At 43.7% G+C, this 14,730-nt stretch overlaps 1 protein-coding gene across 2 annotated transcripts; it reads right to left on the reverse strand.

The window, feature by feature from the left end:
• Positions 1 to 428: 428 nt before the first annotated feature.
• On the reverse strand, positions 429 to 14,458 carry UPK1B (uroplakin 1B). Of its 2 annotated transcripts, none has more exons than XM_085326035.1 (8): positions 14,386 to 14,458; positions 8,605 to 8,692; positions 7,852 to 8,052; positions 5,929 to 6,003; positions 5,111 to 5,233; positions 4,634 to 4,813; positions 3,565 to 3,648; positions 429 to 2,961 (listed from the first exon to the last, which is right to left on the reverse strand). In XM_085326035.1, the coding sequence occupies exons 2-8, from the start codon at positions 8,671 to 8,673 to the stop codon at positions 2,911 to 2,913; spliced, it is 783 nt and encodes a 260-aa protein (XP_085182161.1). In that variant the 5' UTR covers positions 8,674 to 8,692; positions 14,386 to 14,458; the 3' UTR covers positions 429 to 2,910. The 2 variants fall into 2 exon arrangements, with proteins under 2 accessions (XP_085182161.1, XP_085182162.1); XM_085326036.1 differs by having other exon boundaries at positions 14,429 to 14,453.
• Between the last annotated feature and the right edge of the window lie 272 nt (positions 14,459 to 14,730).

Here is a 14,730-nt window from a genome sequence, read left to right on the forward strand (position 1 = left end):
ATGCAGATTGCCAGCTCCAAACAGTGCATACATCCGTACCCTCAGGCAGTGATCCAAATAGCTGAGAATGAGCAGGATTTCTTTACAAGCCTCAGCTAACACATGAACCAGTTCCCCATCATTCCTGTCACTGACTCCATTCTTTCCTCACCCTCCACTGGAATCCTAGGTAGGGGACTTGCAGAGATTGGAATCAACCTTCAAAAGTTGAAAAACCAGAAAAAGCTGGGCAGGATTTTTTACAAGCCTGTTTAACATCATTCTGCCATAAGCCAGGTCTCCTTTTCCCTCCTTAGCTCAGGTGGATAAAGCTGGGTGTTTCTGGTTGCATTGTGGCTTGCTTGGCATTTCTGCAAAGATCCATCATTGCTCAGATCAYTTGTTCATCACAGCTTTTATTTTCATAAAACAAAAATTATAATATGCCAAGTGAGCTAAATACTCAAGAAGCAGAAAGCAAATTTGATGAATCCAAACTTAATTGGCTTAAACTGCTACTTTTGCCATAGGTCAACAGGATCATTTGCCATGGGCTGACAAAGATAATACCACAACAGTCTATTTAAACTAGTCTCGGTTCTTCTTTGCCTACAAAACCCTGGAGTATGTTCTTTATATTGAGAGCAGCTCCATAATAATGCCACATTTAGAGATAGGAGGAAGTAAGAATGAGACCATAGGGTCTGAAGCAAAAGTCTAGAGGAAGAAAATAAGATTTTGAGGTTATCTGGTTGAGTGGCCCTAAAGTCTTCATCCTACAAGCCATTTCTCCAGCCATGCCATATGCAGAGGGCCTTGCTAATCCTTAGAAGGTCCCACATCCAATCATTTCCAATCCATTTGCAGAGCTTTGAGTTTCAGAAATCCCTCAAGCAAGAGATCTTCATGCAGATGTGTAACTATCCACCTAGGCTGCATGCAATTACTTGGAAGAAATTGGAGGCATTTGATCAAATAAGGGTAGAGGCTGTGTACATTGACACTGTYCCTGCTCCCTTGCTTCTGTCCGCTCTGCTAGGGTTTTGCAATTCACAACAAGAAACATCAAACCAAATCTTTGCTATTGCTAACTTGCTTAGAAAAGCTCTGATTCTCTTTAGATTTCTTTAGATGCAGGTCTTATTTAGAGTTTTCAGCAATATATGCAAAAAATAATAATAATAATAAAAAAAAACAGCTAAAACCCACAAACCCAGATCACTAATATACACTGTCCCCATGGTCTGTCTCACAAAAGAAATGCTTAAGACTTAAAAGAAAGTCCTTATTCCTTGGTGTCAAGGCTCTTAAAGTCACCACCCCATTAAATCAGTGAGCCTTCCACAGGTTCTCCCTTTCTGGAGTGGCTGATCCAAGGGGATTTTTCTTTTGGAAGACACACACACACACAAATCTACCCCTTTGTGTTACAGGGACCTATTTCTTCTTCAAATTATCTACCTTCCTAGCTCTGCCTATTTTTCTCCCCCATTACACTAGAAAAGGACTGTTCAGCTACAAGCTTTTTGTTGCACTCTATGTCAGAGTTTGAGGCACTCAGATCTTCAGAAGGAGTTATAGGCGTTTAAAGCCTGTATTTGCACTGCCCAGGATGTTCYAGATACAGAAATTTGTCATTTCCCCTTCCTGAACATAGGATCCTTAACAAGAAGGAAATTTCTCTTTTTAATTGGTATTTTGAACAATATACAAAAATGAAGACTCAAGGCAGCTGGTAAGCTCTCATGACCTGGCCCAGTACACATTAAGAAGAGGTTTCACCTTAAAACATTATATTCAGGAGCATATTTCACACAACACATGCAACTGCTGAAGCATTCATTAGAAACAATACCAAATCAGTCTGAGCTGAAATAAACAACTTCTGTTAAACTGAGTAAGAATTGTTAGCTCTTGCTGCAAGAACCAGATTTGTTTCACTCAGTTTCTTGCCTGCATTTTTCACAGGAGTTACTTATTGTCATTATTTGCAATTTCTCTCACTTGATCTGGGGATGTGGCAGGTGAGTACACAGGGAACATGACCATATGCATGCAGTTAACTGAGGCAGAAAGCATGGTAATCTAGAGATATGACAGCCAGTTTTGCAAAGGCACATATAGCACAGCACCCTTGTATTCTGTACATGTTATGATTGGTGGTATGAAATTTTGTACAAAGTACATACAGCTTTTTGAAAGGGTCATTCTTAGCGAACAGAGCATTTCATGGACTGGCACTCCTGAAGGTAGGAGTGCATACAGTAGTTTCATCAGTGACAAGAGGTAGGCTTGAATATAGGCAGCATATTGCAGAGGAATGAGCTAGCCTTTTATTGGGCTTGACTAGCAACAGACTTTTTATCTGTGATATTTSTTCACTACTGATGCACTTAAACTCTTAGAGAATCTGCATTATTCTAAGGCAAGGTGTAACAGAGACTAGGAACAGAAGTAGATTGGTAAAATGTATCAGATAGTTCTGCAGTCTTCTCCCTTGCAGCATCCATCTTTGTTGGTCACAGAAGGTTACCGTTTTGCTCACACAGCCCATGCCAGAACCTTTAGCATCATGTTTTACATCCAACCTAGTTTTAGAGAGATACTTTTCTGGAGCACGTATACAGGAACTGGACATTTTCCTTTCTAATGTCATCATAGAACAAATCAGATCATCTCTTATGTTATGCTCCAAGGATTTCTTGCACAATAAAAGGATTGTGTCTCAGCCATGAGGCATAAAGGCTGCAGAACAAGAGGCAAAGAAGGGAGGCATCACCTCAATATGTCAAGTTTTTGGAGGGGCAAAAATAGTATGGGAGAGGTAGTAGGAAAACTTCAAATTCTCAGTGGCACAAGGAGAGTGGAGCAGGAGATGAACAAAAGCAGTTTCATTCAGTGCTTCAGGACAATGTTGAGGACACCAGACCTTCAGTATTCAATTCTGCTCCAGTAGAACATTGTACCGAGGAGAACCCAAAACTGAAAAGACAAGACTGTTAACTTTCTTTACTCCCCAGCCTCTCCCATCAAACCCATTGGTAGGAGAGAACAATAGAAATTCTTGCTAAGCAAAGTCCATAGAGGCACAAGAAGCTTAAAGCTTTTTATCTGCACAGCAGCTTCGCAGTGAAGCAAGAAGACCTATACAAATGTAACTATTTGACTTGATTGCTCAGCTTGCTGGGGATTATCTGTTATGACACTGCTGAACCCTGAGTACTTGAAACACTCGTGCAGTCYTCAAACTAGATACTGATTTATCTGCCATCTCCAGTTTGGATGATCCAATATCCTTCACAAACAAATACTTGCAATCTATGTTTGCTGTACTGTATTGCTGAGACTACAGCAGGCCACAGCATGCTGAAAGGCCATCTAGCTCTTCATGTGTGGAAGCCAGAATGGAGGGGAGCTTCTAAATGTGTCCCTGTTACTGGAACAGGCCACAAGCAGATTGGAGACAAATGAATTACTGTATTCTACAGATTTTTAAATGCATCAATCCTGACAGCCACTCCATCCTCCTGGTGGGGAATAGCAATGAAGGAGAAAAGCAAACAAAATCAAAAATTAAGTACTCACAGTCCAGCAAAGGATGGCAAAACCAAACCAAGCAACACCCCAGGCTTGCCTGTTCATTGGCCCAGAAATAGCATCATAACAGCCCTGTGAGACAACAATGAATAAGTCAACATTAGCTTTGAACTTGTACCACTAGGCTACAAGCTCATCCATCTCTGAGATGAAGTGAGGTGACATACTCCGCTACGATTGCAATTTGGGTAGCTCAAGGGGTCTCAAGAAGCTGAGCCAGAGCTTCACTGCTTATTAATAGCTTGCAGAGAGCCTACCTGCTTCTAGCTACAAATATGAAGGACCCCAGCTCAGATACTTCAAAGACACTCTAGTGCCCATCTCCTCGCTAGATTTGTTTATATAAACAGACATAGCCAACACAGGGTTGATGTCCAGAAACAAGAAGGCATGCAAATTTGGAATCTTAATGCCTTCCAGAGATGCTTGTTAGTGCAGACATTCATGCTTATGACATAGCAGTCTGTCTGAGTAGGAGAAACTGGTCTACTGAAAAGCTCAGCTAGTGAAGTGTTCAGTAACATTATCCACCACAGGAAACTACTTTTGCTTTTCAGAACTGTCCCACTATTTGGTTGCTGGAGCACAGCAAGATAGCCACTTCTTCCTCCCCTCACATCAGCTCTTCATTAGTTGTGATAGCTACCTTACAGAGGAAAACTGCTGACTAGTTCACACATACTGTATGCAATTATCTTTGGGCCAAGTTTGAATTAGCTCATGTCCACTTGACATGGCAGGGGTGCTACTTCATGCACATTCATGCATGAGCACTGTCAGGTGCTCATGACCACCTGACATCAGGGGTGCTACTTTTTATTGGTGGCACTGGAAGGATTTTCTTCCTTTATGCTCTCTCCATCAGGAAAGCTTTTATCACAGTCTATCCTGGATTCAACAACATAGCTGGGACCCTACAGGCATTGCTGCAAAAGCTTTAAAGCTTTTGAACATGAGTAGTTTACACTGGAGGAGGAATGCTATTCCCTGTTTCCTCCCATTCCAGAAAGACACTATGGACCTCATGCATAATTGGATAAAATGGAACAGTTCTTACGTTACTGTTATAGTAGCCAGGCACTCCAAGCTTGCAGCCATCCAGGTTCACGGGAGACCCTCGGGCATCCATAACGCAGCACTGATGTGGCCAAGGGTAGTCAGCATCACTGTACGAACTCCGGAAAGCAGATGCATACTTCTGCCAGTCAGATGGGCCATGCACACCACAACAGTGATTCTATCCCAGGGGGAGAGAAGGGAATGGTCTTTACGGGTCAAGGTTGTAGCACTGTGCGAGACTGGATCCTGCCAATGGCTAGTTAGGCATTAACCACAGATTTATGGGAGAGATTTCTGAAGTGCCTGCCTTTGACAGGCTGTCATTTGATAAATGAGCAAAATGGGGAGTCTGACAGGATTTTGAGGTTAAAGGCAGATGCCGTCCTCTTTACTACCGAGTGGTCCCAAGAAGCACTTGAAATTCCAGAGCTGCAGAACATTCAGTAATTAGTGAGAGTTTCAGTGTTATTATTACCTGAAGCATGAGATTATCCCATGTTTTTGTGACCCCTTCACTCATCCATTTGTCATTGTTATTGTCTGTCTCTAGCTTCTGATACCTCTCCAGCATTTGCTTGAGGAAGAGATTTGGAGTGAGCTACAAGATAAACAGAAAAGAATGCAGGAATTATATAAATAGGTTGCTGGGTAAAGCAAATATAAAGTTATTTGGGGCGGGGTGATTTGGTTGGTTTGTTTCAGCGTCCTGGTAGAGAATAGGAATGCTGCTTTGGACTCCACCCACCTAGTTTTACAGTTTTATACATAGGAAGATAAAGAGGATGATTTGAGGAGCAAAGATGTAGATCTTGAACATGAAGCAGGTCCTACCAGATGTCAGACCAGAGGAGACGTGCAGAAGCTATGGCTTGCATTTGATATATTGCTTGGAACTAAAGCACCACAGGTCATTTGCCCCCTGCCTATAGCTGCAATAACTCATGTAATCTTTTTCATACCTGTAGCAATTCTGAAGATTTGCTTTCCACATCTATGGTAGATTAATCACTCTGTAGCTGAAAAACTAGACATTATGTTGGTGATTCAACTAACCCACACTAAATAGCAAGGTTAGAACTATTTTTAAGTGTTATAAATAATGAAGTTATGTTCAAAATAACAGAATTATTTCCTTGATCAGAATAATGAAGTTAGAGACTTTGCAGCAGTAGTCCTTTGAGTTTACACTGTGCCACATCTGTCATTTCTGCACTTAATGGGAATACAGAGTGTCAAAACACTGCAATATTTCTTAAATTAATTGCAAGAATACATGAGAAAAGCAATACTCACAAAGTCTYGGTGAGTTGCCGCTGTGATGCAAGAAGCCATTTCAAATGCATAAGTGATCAGCATCAGAATGATATACTGCAGGAGAAAGAGAGCAGAGTTAGCTCTTGGAAAAAAGTTAAGCAGTTTCTTCTGGTCCTATATTTTCCAAGGTCARTTCCAACACCCTGTTCAAGCCAATTGAAGCTTATAAGCCCTTTGCTGAATTCACCTAGCTCTATTTTAAATGAATTTATTTTTTTACTTTCATTACTCACTGCAGGGCACTTCCAAAGCCTCACAGAGTCATAAAAACAGCATAATTTAAGTTGGGAGGGAACTCTGCAGGTCATCTCATCCAAATCCCCACTCTAAGGAAGGCCCAGTGGTTTGAAGCTTTATAGTTCTTTGTAGTCTACTTCATCTACTTCCAGAGAACAGCCAGACATCCATAATGCAAAGGTAACATGCTCGTTTTTCCAGACAAAGGAAGCCAGGCTATTCTAGTCCCCTCATCCTTCTCCATTGCTTTGAACATTCCTGCAGCATGTTTCAGTTTGCAGTCTTCTTTCCTGAAGGTACACGTCTTRAATTGTTCTCCGTCTCACAGACACAGTTTCATCATAACCTCACTTCATGGCATTAATACCATTCTGTCTCTAGGAGAAATYGTTTGCTTGATATGTCTGAGGACAACGTTTGCCATTTTCATTGCTGCATCTCCCTGGCATTTATATGCGCTGCTCCACTCTTTCCACTTCTACCTGCCAGCTAAGACCTTTTCAGCAATGAGCTGTTCAGTCCTAGCTAGAGAGCTTGTACTTTGCAGTCCTAGCAAGAGAGCTTGTACTTTGCAGAAATAGAAGGGTATAATTCAGTATGTTTTTCAGATCCTCCTGACTTTGTGTCATCAGACTTCCTCAAGAGCTCCCCTTATAGTCTTTTTCACTGCTTCTCTTCCCTTCTCAGCACAACCCTCTCAGCCTTTTCCATATCCACCATATCCAGTTTGCTGTTCTTGTGCCTCTATTTCTCCTCTCATGTCTCATCATGTTCTCAGATTTGAGGCATCTGTTTTCCTCTTACCCAATTTCTGCTCTTTTTACCCCAGCTTTTCCCCTTTACCACAGTCTTGGGTTTCAGCCAACACATCAGAATTCAAGTTAGGGGAWTTTTTTTCCATTAGCGGTTAGCTGGTTAATTCCCTAGCACAAGATTTCAGATCTCTAAGTCTTTTCTGTTTAAATAGATACTCTGCCATTCCACATTAATTCAAGAGAGAGATGATACCAGAATTTTCAGTTCTACCCTTCCTTAAAGCATTAAGTTCTACCCTTCCTTAAATCTGTTATGTTTAACCACTGTCAACCTAAAGGACTGAGTAAGAAATTGTGCAGAGATCTGTTCATATCTTAGCATTGTTCATAGCTTATCCAAATCTCTCTGTCCCCACCCTTGAAATCTCTGCCTGCCTGCTAATGTCTGATGTTCTCAATTGCATCCTTATTTGGTACACTAACACACACTAATGCCTTATACAGAAGTCATTACTTTCCAGCTCCTATACAGAATGGTATATAACAGCTGAAAGGCAGCAAAGGGTGGGGTGAAATGAGTATCATAAACCACATTTCAGCTACATCTGACTGCACAAGTGCTTCTGCATTGCTTCAGGGCAATGTCAGGGTCAAACAAGTCAGTTTAAACCACCACTGAGGCTATCAACATTAATTTGCTCATCCTGCTTGAGGAGCTTCCCATGCTGCRTTCTTATGGGAGTCAGGTTGTGGGAGAACACAGTCATGGTCAAGAAGAAGGAATACCCTTTGGCCTCTCATCATTAATAAAGCCTGTCTTTGCTCAGTGGGTGATTACCAAGATGAGCAGGGAAACTAAGAAAGCATCTTTCAGTTTGGCAGCAATGGGTGGTCAAACTGCTACACTTACCACCAGCAGCAAGGTCTTGTTGGACTTAATGACTCCAATGATGCCAAGGACAGACAGAGAAAAGAGTGCAAAGCCAACAAAGATGCCAATCCAGGCAGCAGCATAGATGTCATCATTTTCTGCAGCTTCCAGCAGAGGGTAGAGACCATGGGGATCGGACACAAAGAAGATGCACTCTGCTGTCAGGGCAATACCGCACATCTGAGAAGCCCAAGTCAGGGAAATGAGTTAGATGAAGCTTTCCCAAAGAAACAGCAAAGAAAAAGGAATGAAGAGACCTCATTCCTTTCATTCAGCCAGCCTACTCCCAAGAGCTGCTCAGAACTACCCTGCCATTCCCCTTCCACTSCCCAACTCTACAGTCTGGGGTTTTTTTATGCCTCAAAGTAAGAATTGCAGGCAAAACTCAGCAAGCCTATGCCTGAACTGGAACTTGAAGATGTTTCAGAAAGAATTCACACAATCTTTCACATCACTCTCTGGAGGGCTTGGCTGGAAGCATATTGGTCAGTAGCAAGGGCTGTTCCTCCACAGCTTGTGTTTGTCTTATGGATCATCCTCTGCTGTCATTGCAGCACCCTCTCCCCACCCAACTGATCAGCTAGCATAGATCTCCTTTCCCCCTCCTCCTACACTGTTCAATGTATATGTGGACTTCACATGTGAGGAGGGATTTCACGGCTGGAAACTGCTATTTTGAGAAGTGCTATCCTGAAAGAAAGTCCCCACCCATCATCGCACCACTCCACTTACCCCAATGACCACATTGCCCAAGATCAATAGGCCCTGAAAAATGCGTACGCTGTTATCATCTTTTGCCATCTTTAATTCTTCATACAGCCTAGAAAAACAAARGACAGTCTTCAAGGAGACCAGTACAATAGGCTTCATCCAGAAATGGAAATTATCCCTTGAGGATACSGATAAACAGAATCTGCCAGCCTGTCTCTACACCTCCCATCCCCTGCTTCACAGTGGTTTAAGAGGAGAAACACCCCCAGACTTGAAGTTGGTACTTCAAACTCTTCCTAATACTTAAACTATGCAAGACTGGCACCACTCTGTCTGCAGCCAGTGGCTTCAGCTCCCTTTTGGGTAGGATTTTCACCAACAAACAGCACCCATGCAAACCCCCAGCACAAGCAAAATTCACGGTGTCACATTTCCATCTGGCTAGAAATACTACGTATGCCCAGACGGACACAGAATGACTTGAGTGCATTCAACTCGCACCTCCTCTGAAGGAGCCAGGTTTATGCCAGATTATGTTATTTACCCCAATACCATATCCTCTCAGCCAGCTCTCTATCAGGAAACCAAACTGGTAACTGCTCTGCTTTAGTCATGTCACACACACACACACCTACAGCACATGGYTCAGTAGCATCTTGCTAAGAGTAATTCCCTTCCTCTTGCCATGCCAAGAAGCAAAACCAAGGCACCAGTTCCAAATCAGGTGTGAGGGAAGGAGCTAGTCAGGCTGCAGCTGGCTCATGGAGTCAGGCCAAATAACATTCCCGCTAAATTCCTGCAGTCTGGGCCCAGGCTCTCTACGTGGAATTCATTCCCCTCCAGAGAGAGCAGCATAAAGGCACTAGTCAGAAGTGTGAGACCTCTCAGAGAAATAAATTCAGAGTCCAGCGATAGTAAAGCCCTTCTTTAAAAGGGACAGAGAGTGTGTGGGTTGGGGGGAGGAGCAGTGGAAAACAAAACCCAACCCTTAGACAGCTGCATTTGTCAGGGGTGTAAGAAAACATAAGCTGTGAGTGGAAGGTCGAAATGAGTCCAACCTGAGCAGATAGAAGGAAAAGCAGCTTGATCACTACTCTTCTGCTATGATATCTGCACTAGTGACTTCTCTTGCTGGGGTTACTAACTCCACATTTCTCCAAAGTTTTTAAAAAATAAGAACAGACAAGATTATCRATAAACCATAGGAAGTTTCTTGAGGAACAGAGCATTGTGGGATCTCTCTAACACTGTCCTMTTCCTCAGCAGCTGCCTCTTGAAGKTAGGCAAGACYTCCAACAATGGCAGAGATAGAACCAGAATTTTCTACCATGATTTCTGCAGTGGTTTGAGTGCTATCATGGAGAGATCTCCAGTGCTTTCATCACTGTTCCAGCAGCAGAGCATGTTAGCATTTTCCCATGAAGGCATGGGCAAGGTTGGCCACTATTTGTAGGATCAGAAGCCTTTTTTATTTCCAGSCAGGTGGTTGGAGGCTGGTCCACTGAAGCTGCTTCCAACCATCTGACTGAAGCTGTATAGCCAAACATGAAATGCAAGCCGATCTTCTGATCATCTAGAAGCTGGAGAGCCCATTGCCTGATTCATTGCTTTTCATATTGCAAGCTCCAGAGTTTTTAAAAAAGTCTTTAGTTATTGCTGGCTAAGAGATAGCACAGATTAGAGGACAGTCCAAAGAGGAAATCTTCCCTGCTAGACTTTAGGCACATAAACTCTGACAATGTGAAAAAGCAAGCCTGTTCCAGCTGCTACGCAGATAGCAGTTGAATGTGTGTCATGCGGCTAGCGTGGCACAGCACACCAAGCATCACTAAGAAAGTCATAACCCTTACCTTAACATCATAGTAACTGCTTTATCCTCGCCTTTTCTCCTGCAAACGCCTCTTTAGAGAAACAGCAGCCCTCAGACCAAAGGATGCTAGACTTGACTTGGTCACTGCTCCCAGGGTAGTTCATGTTTGCTTACTGGTCACCTGTTTGAAGACTCTTGCACATGGACTCTCTACCCAGCTCACATCCTTCCATCCACACCCAGCCTTCCCACTGTCTGGATTTCTTCTCCTGTCTAGTAAGCAAGATCTGGYTTGCTCTTGCCTATCCTTGGCATATTGGTCTGAGAAAGCAGGACTTTTTTCCTGGGACAAGTCCATCTCCTAGGATACTGTAGTTGGAAGGAAAGTCAGACACAGTCATCACCACAGAGACACCAGCTGGAGAGTGGCAAATTTCCAGGCAACTTAGGGCTCTCCAGTTAGGAGAGATGGGATTGCAGAGGTGAACGCAGGGAGATTGAGAAGTGTAAAAGCAAGAGCCTTTATGGGAAGAACTACAGATGAACAATGTCACCATATTGCCATATTACTATGAATTCTGCCTCTCATTCCAGGTGGTTAGCATGAARGGAGTCCATTTCTCAGCATCTACCTTGTTTCCCTATGTTACATGTGGGAATCAGTTTTCTGATGCCCTCTTCTTTGGAAAGGGTCTAGTATTAACATCACAATTGAGAGACTGAGGARGAACTCCAAGGCCATGACAACAGCTGGACTTGATGGGCAGCTGGAAAGCCATCCCCTTCCATACACCCTAAGAAAAGCCACAGGAGATCTGGAGCTTCCCACCCCACTGTCCCCACCCAGGACACTTTGCTCCTTGTGCCTCAAAGGTAAATGTTAAGTAAGAGCAGCTCATATAGCTCTTGAGGCAGGTGCATGACTATGGTGGCACGAGGCAAACCTCTGCCTGCTTGCCTGAGGCAGGTTGCACACAGGCATGAGTCACCTGGAAAGACATTGCTAGGTAGTCGTCTTCCCAGCCCCCACAGAGACAGAAGCCAGCAGCTCATACTTGCGGACATAAATCATTTTGGAGGTAGAGAAGCCTTCTGCACAGGCTGGTTAAGATTGGTTTTACAACCCAAATACAATTTGCTGGGGCTTCAGGGAAACCTCTGAAGAAACAAGAGCTTCAGCTACAACTGTTACCCAAAACCTTTATTTGTGACTGGAGAAGAAGGTCAGGTCCTGGGATTTCAGCCCTGAGCTTACATGGAACTGATGTTCCTCAGCTCATCCCAGAATCTTGCGATTTGGCCACAACCCTTCTAGACAGCAGGTGTTCAAATATTGCTACTGCAGAATTAGCTCCATGCTTGAAGTGGCTCTGCAAGGGTTTCTGTTGCTCCCATCATGCCACAAAAATCAACATACTTCCTGAAGCCTCTTCTTCCTACACTTTTGACACCTGGCCATGACCTAGACTGCAGCTTTTCCCCTCTCCTTACCTCACACCTCGAAAACAACTCTTCTACATACATGGGCCCAGCTGAGCCTCTCATAGCCCAGGAGTGGTAGTATCCCTGCCTCCACTTGTTCATCCACAAGTCACAGGCAGATCTGTTATTTCTGTGCCCTTAGAGCTCTCTCGAACTCTCCTCTCTTCCTCTACTCACAGTGGCTTGTATGAGACCCGCAACACAATTGAAGGAACCAGAAAGTAAGCTCTTTTCTGCAAAGAAAGACCTCTGCTCTTGTGTTTTAGGGACCAATATCACACAGGTTTTCAAAGGAATTCCTGCTTGCAGCAGTGCCTTGGGACTTTATCAAACTAGGCAGGAAAGGGCCACTTTAGGCTGGATTCATTGTTTCTAGTGTGTCCATCACACACATTAGTCTAAAGCCTCCACACCTTTATTTTTTAGATTGAGCCAGGATTTAAATATCATTAAAGATGAATGTCCCGTACCTTAATCTAATCCTACTCCATCTGCAACCAAAAAACCTATCAACAAGAATTAGTTTGACATTGCCCTAATGAAGAAGCAGGTCCCTTTTTGATTGCCTTGTCATAGCAGAGTCAGAGTCACGTCCAAGGGATGTCCGGAAACACCCTTTGACCATCATTTGTTTCTAAAGAAATCCAGTGCTCGTCCCACCCCTTGCACAGGACTAAGCATTATCCTCCCTGTGACAGTAAGAGCTTTACTGCACACATCTTTTCATAAAGACAGCAAGCCCAGTCTCTCGGCATGCAGGTCACCAGCAGGTCACCATCCTGCCCCCTGTTCTTACAGGGAGGCTGCAGAGAGGATAGCTTGCGCACAGCACCTGTGYACCAGCCCCTCACTCCATAGGTAGCAGCTGGGGGGCTCAAGGGCACCACAAGTCACTGGCCATGGCACACCAACTAGGGTATGATGCCCTGCTCCCCTCCCAGCCCTGAGAGTAAGGCTTTGGATGAAATGGCACTTCTGGAGGAAGAGAAGGGGGCAGGGGGAACAGTCTCTCAGCATGACGGCTAAGCTTGCAGAGGCTTTGTATCTTGTTCCCTGCTACCTCCCCTCATTTTTAGTGCTTTTGCACATGCATGACATTCTTATCAAATTGTGTAAGGAGACAGAGACAAGGGACTTACTTGTTTTATTTCTTATTGACTTTGCAGCCTGCAGATGCCTCGGCTGTTGGGCTTTGAGCCACTTGAGCGCGACTAAACAAACCCTGCCTCTCAACGGCAGAAAAGCTGGGCTTGCCAGTGGGGCTCTGCCCTGCTCTTAACCCCATCCATGCACTGCACCTTCCCCTCACTTGCCCAGCCCCAAAGAAGAAGCACGTCTCCACAGACATGAGCTGAATGCTCAGGCTCAGGCTGGGATGTGGAGGGACAAGGGCCAGTCTCATGGAGCCCAGCCTGGGGGAGTGGTGCTGGGCGACGAGCCTGCACACRGGGCTGGTGCCTTGGGAAGCCCTCGGCACAGCACAGACCTGTGTGTGCCCAGAGCTGCTACTGGCTCTTAATCATCAAGACTTGCAGGAGCCAGACAACAGTAAACCTACTCTTTTTTTTTTTTTTATTAGGCAAGAATTGGCTTCAGCAGGGAATCTAGTCCCCAAGAGACTTAAAAAGAAGGCAGTTTCCAAGTGCTGAGGAAATCTTCAGAGTTATATAGTTTTAAGGGGATATAATTAAATATGTTACTGATGAATAGCTTGGGCCCTGCTGTAAAAGCTAAGTGTTTTGCAAGTGTCAGTTCATCATTCATTTATTTACTTTAAAGCAAACACCTCCAACACACACACACGCATGTGTCGTGCCCCATAGAACATTTCCCATGGCTTCACTTGACACTAAAATGTAGCCACTTCTGACACAGAACAGCTTGTTCACCGGGATTCAACCACCGAGAAGAGGAAGAGCGAGCCCAGTTATTTTATGCTACCAGGGGAGAAAAATAAAGCAAAAACAAAGCTCAGCATTAAGCAGGGGTCAGAGACTAATTAAGTTTCCTTTTGAGAGAGATTGCTATGAAATGAAGCCTGTGTGAATGCTGGAGTGGCTGGTAAATCATCATCAGGCATAATTACCTAGGAAATAGAGCTGGGAGGCAGTTTTTTTGTCTCTCCCTCATTAGTTCAGCAGAGCCAAAACAAGAGTTATTTTTTTGCCTTTCCTATTTTCACAAGTGAGGGGGAATTACAGGATTCATCTTTCTCCACGACAATTTTTTTTTAAACACTTAAGATATGTTGGCAACAGATTTAATTTTCCCATTCCCTCCTCCCCAGTCTTTAGGAGAAAAAATATGAAACAAATTAAAACAGCCATATAGAAGACACAGCCTGAGGTAGAAGAAAAAAGAAATAMTTAATAATCTCCTGCAGTTAACTTTATCCAGGTACCAGACTCCCACATACTAAACAGAACCCAGGGACTAAAATAAAAACCATTAAGCATAAAAGCCTCTTTTTCTTGTAACAGACACTTATAGCTCAAATGCTACGTACTTACCCCTCCCTCCTCTTGATGCTTCCCAGTAGAAATCCAGACCCACCTGTAAAGCCAAAAAGCCTCTTTCTCCTGCCTTAGCCCGTCTTTAAAGGGCCCAGGTTGCTTGAGAAAAGTGTTGTGTGATTGGTAGGGTGCCCATCACATGAGGAACACTTTTTTCTAGCCAAACCTGTTCTTCAGTGCACATGGGACTAGAGGGTGTCTGAGAGTCTTAGATCGTATCGGAATGTCGTTGTACTGAAAACATTAAGGTTAAAGAATTTCTATTATTATATTCTCAAAAGGGTGGGCAAATGACTCATTCATATGAGATCTTTGAAATTTAAAGAGGATGGGCAAATTGGA

The sequence above is a fragment of the Rhea americana genome, unplaced genomic scaffold (genome assembly GCF_003343005.1).
Source record: "Rhea americana isolate MKP2758 unplaced genomic scaffold, rheAme1 scaffold_126, whole genome shotgun sequence".
NCBI classification, from domain to species: Eukaryota; Metazoa; Chordata; class Aves; order Rheiformes; family Rheidae; genus Rhea; species Rhea americana.